General features: G+C 36.2%; 1 protein-coding gene across 1 annotated transcript; it reads right to left on the bottom strand.

The window, feature by feature from the left end:
* Positions 1–14,230: 14,230 nt before the first annotated feature.
* On the bottom strand, positions 14,231–14,812 carry LOC139875902 (uncharacterized). Its single transcript, XM_071863200.1, has one exon. It carries the CDS (start codon positions 14,810–14,812, stop codon positions 14,231–14,233), a length of 582 nt encoding a protein of 193 aa, XP_071719301.1.
* Positions 14,813–15,633: the final 821 nt, after the last annotated feature.

The following is a 15,633-nucleotide window of genomic DNA, read 5'->3' as shown; positions in this document are numbered from 1 at the left end:
GAACTTTCCAAGCATCCTACCACCAAGCCAACCCCTTGGGGTTATGATAATAATAATGATGATGATAATAACTATTAACTTTAATTAACTTTAACTATAATAATAATAAAAATAGTAACAAAGTAATTTAATTTAATTTAATAATGCTAAAATAAACGAACGACATATAGTATTCTCAAAATGCTAGCTTGCAATTACTTTTCTAGCTATATTTTTTTATGGATTTTTATAGTTCTTATATTTTAATTAAAAGGTATAAGATGATTTGCCTTTTCCTAATTGACAATGGTTACGAAAGAATGCAAATATAATGGTCATCTTTTATTTAACCGACGATTATAAGTTACTGACGGCTCAACATTAGTAAAAGCACCCGATCATATCCAAAGTACATCTATTTTAGTGAAACTCATAGCTAACAGCAGAGCATATTGCGTTATGAGAAAAACCCTGAAAAAACATCACAGATAAAGTATCGCAATCTTATATACACGCAGGACATGGACAATACCAATCCATCCATTATCCATTATTTATTTTCAATTTATATTATATATTATAAATTTTTAATCAATACTACCTAACTAGAAAATAGGCCGGCCACTTCGTCGGGCTAAAATGCGTTGAGCCTATCGTAGGGGTGTTTATTGTTTTGATTTTCGGTTTTTTGGTTCGGTGTATTAGGTTTTGATTTTCTTTTACCAAATGAAAACCAATTCTGCATTGAAACTTAACCAAAAATCGAATTCGGCTTTGGTTGGCTTTCTTAAAAGCGAAAAATATTAAAAAAAATCAGATTGTTTTGCAAAATAATTAATAGCATACAAAATATGTGCATTATATGTGTGTGGGGTGGGGGTGGGGTTTTTTTCAAAATTGTTAGTATTAACAACAATTATATTTGTTATTGACCAAAAAATTAATTATAAATGGCGTACTTGACAAAAAAAATTGATTGGCCAACCTAAAACCCCATGTTAAAACCATTCCCCACCACATAACATCTACCCCTCTGACCCTTGACCCACAAATTGTGGGGCCCACCATACTTGTTATAAAAAAACACCACACGTGGCTCACCGCACTTGGCCCACCCAAAATATAAATCCAACCACTCTTTGTTTCAAACGACATAAAACCAAATATTTTTACGTAAAACGATTTCAAGGCTTCTGCAAGTATATAATAGTATAATTAAAGATAATATTAATTATAGAATATTGTATATCATATGTTCCATAAAATACTAAATATTATAGTGTCCAATAGTTTGAAACGAGTGAAAGGTGCATCGTTGAGGGAAAGGATTACGCTTTATACTAAAAAACATAATTTCAATAATATATAAAAATGATACACATATCGACGGTCGTTCAAAACCTATATATATTTCACACAATGTCTTGTTAGTATTCCTTTTTGAGATATATCAATTAATGTCAGCATAAACCGTAGTTGAAAAGCTAAAAATCACCATATATATATAAGGAGAGGATCAATGAAGAACTTAATGGATTTTACTTTTGTTATTTTGATCTTTGTAATTTTTCATTCTCAACTACGTACACTGATTAAATATAATGGATATTACATAATGAGTTATCTTCAAAAGTATACCAAATTATAAGATATAGATAACTCATTAAAACATCCCATCAAAAATAAACTTTAAGGGACAAAAACTGCTTATTTTTCTTAAGTCCTTTAGAGCTGCGCCTTAGTGTTTTTCTTTTCATGTCACATGTTTTGTCATCATCAAATAGGGGGAGATTGTTGAGTCCCCTACTGAATTAAGGATTTAATTATGATAAAACATAGTTGTAAACAGTAGTTGTAATGTGCAGGCCAGCACAAGTTTATTTATTTATTAAATATCAATGTTTGCTGTGTCTAAGTGTTTAGTATACTGCCTTCATTATCAGAACAAGTTAGTTCAAGTTTCAAGGTTTCTTCTGACCATCATAGGATGTATGCAGAACTAGCACAAGCTACTTTAGAAGAACAAGTAACTGAATAACCAGCTGGAGGCTGGAGCAGCACACAATACTTAGACAAATCGTGCTCCACTAGAAGCATGATCGTTTCCGGTGTTGTCTACATCAATTGACACTATTCAACTGACATCGAAAACAAAGTTGAACAGAGAAGGACACGAGTCGATGACTGACAAGTGACCTTACATGACAACAAATGAATGCAAGAAGATTAACCATGTGCAGTTCATGGTTAAAGCTTTGTCAACGCCTAGGGAACCTCACATTCCATTTTTTTTAATCAAAACAAATGTCCAAAGGGGTGTTCCTGCAATTAGCTATCAAACAAGGAAAGGAATGCCACGTGCTTCCTGACACAGTTGTCGGCATGGTACAAAAATCCTTTGTACAAGCGGACAATAGTCAATTACACGGATTTTAGGGCTCCTATAAATAGATGATACCACAATTGTAAAAGTAAATGTTGTGGGTATTAAATCTAGAGAGTCCAACCTGTATGCTTAATTTTTTGAAAGCTATTAGGTGTAACTGTATCAACCGGTTATCACTTCCGCCAAGGATAACAGTGATTTTTTAAGATTATATCAATAAAAGAATAATCGTTAAAAATTACTTGTGACTCTGATTTAATTGTTTGTTAATTACACTTAACTGATTAATCAATCTGTATTAACAAAAAGATTTGTATTCCCCCCCCCCCCCCACCATAAACTTCCTGTTGTTAATTCGGGATCTACAATAATCAATAAACAAAACATTCTCAAAAAAAAAAAATAAAAAATAATCGCATTAAAGTATTTTATTCTCAGATAGTTATCATCTCATTATACTTAATTATTCTTTAAATAATATAACACTCCTAACATTTTTACAAGCAAAGTCATTGAAACTCTTTTTAGTCAATACTCTTCAATATAGCACTATCAATACTTATCAACGTCATTCGTTTACGAATTAAATAACTAAATGATCATTGAAGACGTGTATACGAGTGAAAACTTAATGCATCCACAATTAATGGAATTTGCATCTATCTTTTGTGTCCTCATAATCTTTGAGTTGATCTCAAACTTTTTTTTGAACTGCAGTGCGGGATCACCTAGGAGGGACTATTTAACGCCTTGAATCGAGTAAAATTTTTTTTTTTTTTTTTTTTTTGAAAAACAAGGTTACTGCCTGGACAAGGCTTATGCCGCGGCGCGGCCAGCCTTGTCGCGGCGCGACAATACACAGGAAAATTTATACTTCTTAGCCTTGCTTCTGTTCCCAACATCAGTTATATGCCGCGGCGCGGAGCCCTTGGCCGCGGCGCGACATAACACTAATCCGGGGGCTGATCTGCAACATTTCACTTAAACCAAACTTTTTCACTTTTCATCATACTCAAACATATTTAAAACTGCATAATTCATACACAAACATCAGAAATCAGTTTCTAACATCGTGAACCATCTATAAACAACATTTAGACAACAAAACGTGTTTTCATGAATCAAAACCATCATTTGGTCCCAAGTTCAACAATAACAAACATGACTCATTCAAAGCCCTTGGCGTTTAATAAGCGGTAACCGTAGAGCGTGATTACAAAAAGGGACTTGCAATACCACTTACGCTATGCCAATGCTCCTCTAGCGCTTTACACAGGCTCCTTACCTTCACGATGGACCTTAGCACCTAAAACATAAAACATCATAGGGGTAAGCTTTTGCACTTAGTGAGTTATAGGAAAGTAATAAAACACAAAACACAAAACATGCGGGCATAAATCATAACACTTATCCTTCAACCCATTGGTTGCTTGCATACATTCGGATCCAATTCATTCATACCATAGACATGACTTACTAGGCCGAACCTAGTAATCATGCCTAAGCTAACCATAGACATACTAAATATGCCTAAGCTATCATCATCTCATACATAGACACTTAATGTGTCTAAGCTAACACAAACCATAGGCAAGATTACTAGCAATGTAATAACCTTGCCTAAGCTAAACATCAACCATAGATACAACTATTAGGTTAACCCAATAGTTCTATCTAAGCTACATAACTAGTGCACTTAGTCGTTTCTCTCTTGCACGGATGCAATCCGAGAACACTAAGCCACTCTTGACCCGCCCATATTACCCCCTATGAACTCACCTTGCTTAATTGAATTTCCTTGATCACTTGTAACCTCTTTTCCTTGATTAGCACCTATACATGAGCTAATCTCATTAATCATCACTCAATCGAAAATCACAACTTTCATGTATTAATACACTATCATATACTTTCACATTTACTTAACCTACTTAACCCCCTAATCACAACATACATACATTCTAGCCTTGATCTCATCTTTTCTAAAACAAGAATATTACCAATTAAACTTCATAACTTTAATCAAGTACATTTACTAGTTCATTTCTTAGCAATACATGCAACTTTTCCTTTAATCCTTTCATTATTTAAGAAATGTGCATACAATCCAATTTCATTACTAACACCCTTAAATTATCAAATAATCAATTTCTATAACCTTCAACAATAACCATAGTTCATACATGAACATCCTTCATCACAATTTCTAGCTAGAACACATAAACTTCTCATTGAGACATTTTAACAAACACTTGGTGTGCATGACTAGAAATCTAACTAGAACATCATCAATCTCACCATAATCATGCCATAAATCTATAATGCAAGTTCATACATGTAATTACTTCCAAAATCATCAACAATTCCATTCTAATTTATTCAAATGTGCACAATTTAACAAATAGCAACTTTCTTAAGCATAATCTCATCATTAACACACAATACAAGCAATACCTAGACACAAAATCCATACCTTGTCTTTTAGAGTTTAAGAACCCTAATTGTGCACCAAAAGAGTGAAATTGGAAGATTAAAGCTTGCTAGAGTGATTAAGGTGTGTTAGATTTCACTAAATTCAAGCTTGCATGAGTTTAATTTCATCAATTGGTGATCTCCTTCTTCTTCCTCCTCCAAGTCGACACACACACATACAACCAGGAGGTTTCTTTATTTTTTTGTGAATAAATTCAATTTCCAGCTTTTCTAATTTCTTTTATTTAATATAACTTTGGTCTATTAGCAATTTCAACCCTCCCCATCACATCTATAGTTAGGGAAGTCCTTAATTCTAACTTTGCACCATTAGTCCTTCTTAACTTAACCAATAAACTTAACTTTTATCCATTTAACATAAAACAACCTTTACCATATAATTTCTTAGCAATTAAAATTTACATAAAATAATACCTTAAATATTTGGGATGTTACAACTCTCCCCCTCTTGGATCGTTCGCGTCCTCGCGAACCACTCTTGATGCAATGACGGATAATACTTCATGAGCCATTCTTCGGGTTCCCATGTACATTCGGAACCTTTTTTAAATTGCCATAATACCTTCAATAATATTACCGACTTATTCCTCAAGTGCTTAACCTTTTGATCCATAATTTTTATCGGCTTTTCCGCATACCTTAACTTATTATCGACCTCAATTTCATTCAAAGGAACATAAGTTGATTCATCCGCCAAACACTTTCTCAATTGTGACACGTGAAACGTGTCGTGAATATTACTCAATTCATCGGGTAAAGCCAAACGGTAGGCTACCTTCCCAACTTTCGCCACTATCTCAAATGGTCCCACGAACCTTGGACCCAATTTTCCCCTCTTTCTAAAACGAATGATGCCTTTCCATGGAGAAACTTTTAACATCACTTTATCACCTACTTGAAATTCTATCGGTTTTCTCCTTTTATCAACATAAGACTTTTGTCGATCTTGTGCCGCCTTTATTCTTTCACGAATTTGGTCAATCATCTCGGTGGTTTGTTGTACTATTTCCGTGCTTCCTAATTCCCGTTGACCTACTTCGCCCCAACAAATCGGGGTTCTACACCTCCTTCCATACAACATCTCATATGGTGCCATTCCAATTGTAGAGTGATAACTATTGTTGTATGAAAATTCAACTAATGGTAAATGAGCATCCCAACTACCACCAAAATCGATAACACATGCTCTTAACATATCCTCGAGAGTTTGTATAGTCCGCTCACTTTGACCATCCGTTTGCGGGTGAAACGCGGTACTTACATGTAACTTAGTACCCATTTCCTCTTGAAACTTTCTCCAATATCGCGATGTAAATCGGGTGTCTCGATCCGAAACAATAGAAACCGGCACTCCATGCCTTGCAACAACTTCTTTCATATATAACTTTGACATTGCTTCCGACGACGAAGCTTCTCTTATTGCCAAAAATAATGCACTCTTAGTCAATCTATCAACAATAACCCAAATTGCATCGTGTTGTCTAGGGGTCTTAGGCAACTTAGTCACTAAATCCATCGTAATATGCTCCCATTTCCACACCGGTACCTCTAAAGGTTGCAGTTTACCGTAGGGCATTTGATGATCGGCTTTCACTTGAAGACAAGTAAGACACTTGTGCACATACTTAACTATATCCCTCTTCATTCCCGGCCACCAATAGTCTTTCCTTAAATCTCTATACATTTTCGTAGCACCGGGGTGAATCGAATACTTAGACTTGTGAGCTAAGTCAAGGAGCTCACTTCTAACATCACTTTGCAAAGGTACCCAAATTCTCCCATATCTAAGCCTTAAACCACGAGAATCTACCACAAAATCGTCAACTTGCCCCTTGATTCTTTCTTTTCTCACGTTTTCGGGCGATAATGCTTCACCTTGTGCAACACGAATATCATCAAATATTTGAGGTGATATTACCATAGCCAAGCTTGTTATCTTAATCGGTTGATGACTTGACTTCCTACTAAGAGCATCCGCTACTACATTCGCTTTTCCGGGGTGATATAAGATCTCACAATCATAATCTTTCACCAAATCGAGACCTCTCCTTTGCCTATCGTTCAAATCCCTTTGATCAAACAAATACTTTAAGTTCTTATGATCGGTATAAATGGAAAACTTAACACCATAAAGATAATGACGCCAAATCTTTAGAGCAAAAACCACGGCCGTCAATTCTAAATCATGCGTAGGATAGCGTTTCTCGTGTTCCTTCAATTGTCGGGAAGCATAAGCTATGACCTTCCCATTTTGCATCAATACACACCCTAAGCCTTTCTTAGAAGCATCACAATAAACCGTCATGTTCTCATTCCCTTCCGGTAAAACCAATATGGGAGCTTGAACGAGCTTCTCCTTAAGGAGTTGAAACGCTTGTTCTTGCTTTTCTTCCCATCTCCATGGCACACTTTTACGAGTCAACTTGGTGAGTGGGGTGGCTATTCTAGAAAAATCTTGTATAAATCGCCGATAATACCCCGCTAAACCTAGAAAACTCCTAACCTCGGTAGGATTCGTAGGTGGTTCCCATCTCATAATTGCCTCTATCTTCACCGGATCAACACAAATACCCTTCTTGTTAATGACATGGCCCAAAAATTGAACTTCACGAAGCCAAAACTCGCACTTAGAGAACTTAGCAAACAATCTTTCTCTTCTTAAAGTCTCTAATACTTGTCTTAAATGTACCGTATGTTCCTCTTCACTCTTAGAATATACCAAAATGTCATCAATGAACACAATTACAAACCTATCAAGCATCGGTCGACAAACTCTATTCATCAAATCCATAAACGTGGCCGGAGAATTTGTTAATCCAAACGGCATAACCACAAACTCATAATGACCATACCTTATTCGAAAAGCCGTTTTAGGGACATCTTCTTCCCTCACCTTCAATTGATGGTAACCCGACCTTAAATCTATCTTTTAAAAGAAACTAGCACCTTGTAGTTGATCAAACAAATCGTCTATCCTTGGCAACGGGTACTTGTTCTTAATAGTGACTTTATTCAATTCTCGATAATCAATACACATTCTCATAGTTCCATCCTTCTTTTTCACAAATAAAACCGGAGCTCCCCAAGGTGAACTACTAGGACGTATAAAACCTTTATCTATCAAATCTTGTAATTGAGTCATCATTTCTCTCATTTCCGACGGGGCTAATCGATAGGGAGCTTTGGCAATTGGCGTGGCCCCGGGTATCAAATCTATTCTAAACTCTACCTCTCGCTCGGGAGGTACACCGGGCAATTCACTTGGAAACACATCCGGAAACTCGTTAACTATTGGTACATCATCTAATTCAACAACCTTTTTCGAATCATCAACAACATGTGCCAAAAACGCACAACACCCATGAGACAAAAATCTTTTAGCCTTAGCATATGTGCATATAGGAATTGCACGCCTAGCTCGTTCCCCATAAATCCATATAACTTTTCCACTTGGTGATTGAACTAACACTATTTTCTTACGACACAAAATTATCCCCTCATTGTCATCTAGCCAATCCATGCCCACAATTACTTGAAATTCCCCCATTTGCATGGGTATTAAATCAATGACAAACTTTTCATCATCCAAAATAATTTCACACCCCTTAATGATACTATACACCATCACGGTCTTATTATCCGCTATTTCAACATCTAATGGGTGTTCTAACATACTTGGGGTCATATTAAAATGCTTACAAAAAGAATATGATACAAACGACCGCGTAGCACCGGAATCAAACAAAACATGCGCAGGTAAAGAGTTTACAATAAAGGTACCTGACACCACATTTTGGGACTCCTTCGCTTCGAGTGCGGTAATCTGATGAGCTCGGGCCCTTGGTCGGCTATCACTAGTCTTCGGTTCCGTCTTAACCTCTTTCTTAACACTACCACTAGCTAAATCCTTCTTGTATTCCGGACATTCGGCTTGAGAGTGACCTTTCTCAAAACAATAATAACATTGCTTACCTTTCTTAGGACATTCGGCGGCTCTATGTCCCGGCTTTCCACAAGAGTAACAATCGGAGGTACCCGCTTTACATTCACCCGTATGATTTTTACCACATCTAGTACACAACTTGGCTTCTTTTCCACCGCTCTTACCCGACACAAAACCCCCTTTTGACTTGTGCGGGGATTCGGAACCAAACTTACCCTTCTTCGGACTAACATTATGCATCGCCTTAGAGTCTTGATCTAACTTCCGTTTAAACGCCGCCTTCTTCCTAAGTTCATGCTCTCTAACAAGTGCTCTATTCATCATCTCGGCTAAGGTCTTATAAGTGCTCTTGTCGATAAATTCACTTATCTCGGGATTTAACTTTTCATGATAATGATCCATCATCAACTTGGGACTTGACACGAAGTCCGGACAAAAACGAGACTTGTCATTGAACTCAGCATTAAACTCGGTCACCGACTTTCTTCCATGCTCTATATTCATAAACTCGGATTTCAACCTACTAACCTCGGCGGGCGGAGCAAATTGAGTCATAAACATTTCACGGAATTTGTCCCATGAGAAACTTGTAGCCACGTCTCGCCCATGAGACTTAACTATAAAATTCCACCACTCATAACCACTACCCATCATTTGATGTGCCACGTAAATTACCTTTAAATGCTCGGGGCATTCACATAACATAAAAGTTTCTTCAATTTCGTCTATCCACCTTTGACTAACGATTGGGTCAACCTTACCATGAAACTCGGGGGGATGGCAATTTGCAAAGTTCTTATATTCAAAACGATCATCCTTTCTTTTAGGGGCTTCTACCTCTTCTTGCCTTACCCCACTTCCCCCTTCACCTCTTAAGGTAGGGTTATTGGCAACAAAAGTCTTTAACTTCTCATCTAATTGATCATTGATCAACGTCTTGATCTTTTCTAACAAGGTTGGGGTATAACGTATCAAGGCTTGCCCTATTTGCCCCGAAATGTCATTTGGCATGTTAACTTCTTCCGATTCATTTTGAGAGTCTTCTATAGACTCCGTGGATGGGGTGCGGACGTACTCATCATCCTCATCTTGACCTCGGTTTGGCGATACAATAGCCATTCTGAAAATTACATTCAACCCATTAGTTCAAATACCGGTAACACCATTATTCATCAAAACCAAACAATCCGAAAGAATTCCTAACTCGAGTCACCATGACCATAGTAGACGTCCATGTGTACTAAAATGAAGTAATAGCAATGGCATGTTGTTATTACACCATTTCATTACACATCTAGTCTACCACGACATCATGGCTAGCGAGTATCAAACTCCTTACATAAACCAATTCGTAATCTTATTCATTATACTATGGGTCTTGTCAATGACTCTACCCTATGGAACATGGCACAACTATACGACTTTAACACTTATGCAAGTCCTAAACCGCTTATCCTTTCGCAACAATGGTTTAAGCCTAGATAATCCCTATCGTGGGTTATCCAAGTCCCTTAAACCACAGCTCTGATACCAACTTTTAACGCCTTGAATCGAGTAAAATTTTTTTTTTTTTTTTTTTTTGAAAAACAAGGTTACTGCCTGGACAAGGCTTATGCCGCGGCGCGGCCAGCCTTGTCGCGGCGCGACAATACACAGGAAAATTTATACTTCTTAGCCTTGCTTCTGTTCCCAACATCAGTTATATGTCGCGGCGCGGAGCCCTTGGCCGCGGCGCGACATAACACTAATCCGGGGGCTGATCTGCAACATTTCACTTAAACCAAACTTTTTCACTTTTCATCATACTCAAACATATTTAAAACTGCATAATTCATACACAAACATCAGAAATCAGTTTCTAACATCGTGAACCATCTATAAACAACATTTAGACAACAAAACGTGTTTTCATGAATCAAAACCATCATTTGGTCCCAAGTTCAACAATAACAAACATGACTCATTCAAAGCCCTTGGCGTTTAATAAGCGGTAACCGTAGAGCGTGATTACAAAAAGGGACTTGCAATACCACTTACGCTATGCCAATGCTCCTCTAGCGCTTTACACGGGCTCCTTACCTTCACGATGGACCTTAGCACCTAAAACATAAAACATCATAGGGGTAAGCTTTTGCACTTAGTGAGTTATAGGAAAGTAATAAAACACAAAACACAAAACATGCGGGCATAAATCATAACACTTATCCTTCAACCCATTGGTTGCTTGCATACATTCGGATCCAATTCATTCATACCATAGACATGACTTACTAGGCCGAACCTAGTAATCATGCCTAAGCTAACCATAGACATACTAAATATGCCTAAGCTATCATCATCTCATACATAGACACTTAATGTGTCTAAGCTAACACAAACCATAGGCAAGATTACTAGCAATGTAATAACCTTGCCTAAGCTAAACATCAACCATAGATACAACTATTAGGTTAACCCAATAGTTCTATCTAAGCTACATAACTAGTGCACTTAGTCGTTTCTCTCTTGCACGGATGCAATCCGAGAACACTAAGCCACTCTTGACCCGCCCATATTACCCCCTATGAACTCACCTTGCTTAATTGAATTTCCTTGATCACTTGTAACCTCTTTTCCTTGATTAGCACCTATACATGAGCTAATCTCATTAATCATCACTCAATCGAAAATCACAACTTTCATGTATTAATACACTATCATATACTTTCACATTTACTTAACCTACTTAACCCCCTAATCACAACATACATACATTCTAGCCTTGATCTCATCTTTTCTAAAACAAGAATATTACCAATTAAACTTCATAACTTTAATCAAGTACATTTACTAGTTCATTTCTTAGCAATACATGCAACTTTTCCTTTAATCCTTTCATTATTTAAGAAATGTGCATACAATCCAATTTCATTACTAACACCCTTAAATTATCAAATAATCAATTTCTATAACCTTCAACAATAACCATAGTTCATACATGAACATCCTTCATCACAATTTCTAGCTAGAACACATAAACTTCTCATTGAGACATTTTAACAAACACTTGGTGTGCATGACTAGAAATCTAACTAGAACATCATCAATCTCACCATAATCATGCCATAAATCTATAATGCAAGTTCATACATGTAATTACTTCCAAAATCATCAACAATTCCATTCTAATTTATTCAAATGTGCACAATTTAACAAATAGCAACTTTCTTAAGCATAATCTCATCATTAACACACAATACAAGCAATACCTAGACACAAAATCCATACCTTGTCTTTTAGAGTTTAAGAACCCTAATTGTGCACCAAAAGAGTGAAATTGGAAGATTAAAGCTTGCTAGAGTGATTAAGGTGTGTTAGATTTCACTAAATTCAAGCTTGCATGAGTTTAATTTCATCAATTGGTGATCTCCTTCTTCTTCCTCCTCCAAGTCGACACACACACATACAACCAGGAGGTTTCTTTATTTTTTTGTGAATAAATTCAATTTCCAGCATTTCTAATTTCTTTTATTTAATATAACTTTGGTCTATTAGCAATTTCAACCCTCCCCATCACATCTATAGTTAGGGAAGTCCTTAATTCTAACTTTGCACCATTAGTCCTTCTTAACTTAACCAATAAACTTAACTTTTATCCATTTAACATAAAACAACCTTTACCATATAATTTCTTAGCAATTAAAATTTACATAAAATAATACCTTAAATATTTGGGATGTTACAGACTAAACCATCCAGCAGGTGCATAACCACTCTCAACTGTTGCCTCGGAGGAAATTCGGCCCAATCTGAGGGCATGGGCGGTAAACCCCCCCCCTCCCCCCCCCCCCACTTTTTTTTATTTGTTCAAAACTATTTTAGAATTAATGTATTTGTTTGTTCTATCATTAAAATAATAGAATACGAGTCATTCAAAATTTTGGGACCTGTGCGATTGTACACACTTACACGCCCTTTAAGACGTCCCTGATTTACGCACATGGGTATTTTTGAAATTTTACCATTAATTTCAAGTCTCGGTTTTTATTTAGATGAGGTTCTATGTATTGTCTTCAATTAAAAGATATCTCTCGATCCTTTCACTAATATATATATATATATATATATATATATATACATATATATATATATATATATATATATATATATATATATATATATATATGGCTCTATTAATCGAGTCAATAGCAAGCGTCGATTTATTGCGACTTCACTGCTGCTTAGAGCTTAAATTGAACTTCAGACAGGTTTAAAACCCATGCAAATCTGATTTCACCATTTTCATGACGTCTCACTTTTTTAACTTACTTATTGGCTGGGGTTCCTTTCGGAAACAATCTCTCTATCCATAGAACATTGAGAGGGAGAACTTTCTTTACCCTTGGAGTATATCACTCTGGGTAGAGAAATGACTTCTCTTTATTTTAGGATTATAGAAGGATTGTCTACATCTTACCTCCCCATACCCTATTTTTGTGAGATTGGATTTTGTTGTTGTTATAGTGTATATATATATATATATATATATATATATATATATATATATATATATATATATATATATATATATATATATATATATATATATATATATATATATATATGAATAATTTTCAAAGTCAACTAAAACGACTATAACATTTTTGATCATATTCTAAATAATTAAACAATGGGACTTTTGCATGATTATTGTCACGACGGAATATTTTTTCTTAGGGACGAATAACGTGATGATGAATTCAAATGAGTTAGCTTTAAATTTATATTTTTCTTTTTGTAAATAAATATGTTTGAGATGTTTTGGTTGTAGATAGCTGCTAGGTTTTTCCTTTAGTTATTCGTTAATATAGGAGTATTTATAGGTCTCGTTGATAGTGTAAGTTTTTGGTGGCTCGATTTCTCATCAATTCTCTCATGGTCCGACAATATTAACTGCCCATTTTCAAAATGGCCATGGTGAGGATACTGTAATCATCGGATGCCGCAGAGCCTTGCTTATTGGCGTATGCAATTGACATGACTGACATTTGCGTATAACTTCTGTGGCATGTCTATACATTGACGGCCAATAATATCCAAGTCGCATTATTTTAGATGCAACTGTCTTGTGTCCTGAATGCAAAGCGCAGAATCTTTCGTGGACCTCTCTAATGATCACCTCAACTTGATTGGGACTTAAACATCGTAAATGTTGTCGAAAGAAAGACTTTCTATAAAGTACTCCCTTTTCTGTCAAATACATTGGTGCCTTAATTTTAATTTTTTGTGCTTCTACCGCATCAGCTGGTAGTGCGCCTGTATTTAAGAAATCCGCTATCGGTGTCCTCCAACTTGGCTCGACTTCTTCGACCGTTGCTGTCACAGAGTCGGTTTCAATTGATTTTACTTTAATCTCTTCGACCCAGATTTCTTTTTTGAAATATTGAAAGTCAACGCGGCCAATTTTTACTTAACGCGTCTGCTTTTTTGTTTAGCGTACTCGACACTTGTGTTATCTGGAAGATGTCGAAGTTAGCCGCAAGTTCTTCTACCAGTTTCATATACTTTTGCATCGATTCATAGTGCGCTTCAAATACACCATTAAACTTATTTGCGACTAACTGTGAATCAACATAAACTGACAGTTTGCATACTTCCAGATATTTTGATACTCTCATGCCGGATAATAGTGCTTCGTACTGTGCTTCATTATTTGTCATTGGAAAGCTGAAACGTAGGGCGAATGTATATTCTTCCGCTTTCGGACTTACGAGAACTATTCCGGAACCTGTGCCCTCTGGACCACATGCTCCGTTAGTATGCATTTCCCGTAACTGTTTTGGGGGAGGAGCAATTTCTTTTGTTTTATGTAAAACTTCAATTTCACCAGTTGCTTTAGCTAAGTAATCGGCCACCACTTGCCCTTTGACTGCGCTTCTAGGGGAGAAACTTATTTCATGCTCACCCAATTCAATAGCCCATTTGGCCATGCGACCAGAATTTTCTGGTTTGTACAATACCTTCTTAATCATTGATATCAAAAGTAAGTTTCACTTTTCGTAAAATATTTGTGGATTATAAGAGGCTTTTTTTACTTTTGTCGTTTGCCATACCTGCTTTATTGGTTGATTGGTCAAGACCATAATTGGATGCGCTTGAAAATATCGCCGTAAGAGCCTGGCCGTATGCACTAAGGCATATACCAGTTTTTCAATTGCAGGGTAATTCAACTCACTGCCCGTTAAGGCTTTGTTAATAAAATATATAGACATTTGCACCTATATCGTATATCATAATTATGAACACGATAGTTTTTAAAAAATGACTATTGAAATTAAGTACTAAGTTATTAGTAAAATAGGTTTACATGTCCTCGATTTGCAATTAAGACTGGACTTATTGCTTTTTTATGTGACTAGGTACAGTATCAATGTTTCTCCCGCGATTGGCGCAATCATAGTTGGTAATTCCACTAATGGCTTTTTTATTTCTTGAAAGGCACTTTCCGCTTCTTCAGTCCACCTGAAATAAGCTTTCTTTTAACAATTTTTTAGCATTCCAAAGAACGGTAATGAACATTCCGCGAACTTGGACAAGTATCTTGTTAGGGTTGCCAATTTCCCTGTGATACTTCGCACCTCCTTTTTACTTTATGGTGAAGGCATACTTTCAATTACTTCTATCTTCTTTGGGTTTGCGTATATGAGTCGTTCTGTGATAATATGACCCAAGAATTTTCCTTCCTCTTCTCCGAAATTGCATTTTGATGGGTTTAACTTCATGTTGATTTTTCGTAAAGACTCAAATGTCTCTATGATATTGATATTTCGGAAGTGCACGGTTACATTTATCG

The sequence above is a fragment of the Rutidosis leptorrhynchoides genome, chromosome 11, assembly GCF_046630445.1.
Source record: "Rutidosis leptorrhynchoides isolate AG116_Rl617_1_P2 chromosome 11, CSIRO_AGI_Rlap_v1, whole genome shotgun sequence".
NCBI classification, from domain to species: Eukaryota; Viridiplantae; Streptophyta; class Magnoliopsida; order Asterales; family Asteraceae; genus Rutidosis; species Rutidosis leptorrhynchoides.
Note: the sequence above shows the minus strand (reverse complement) of the source record. Positions and strands in the feature narration are given on the sequence as shown.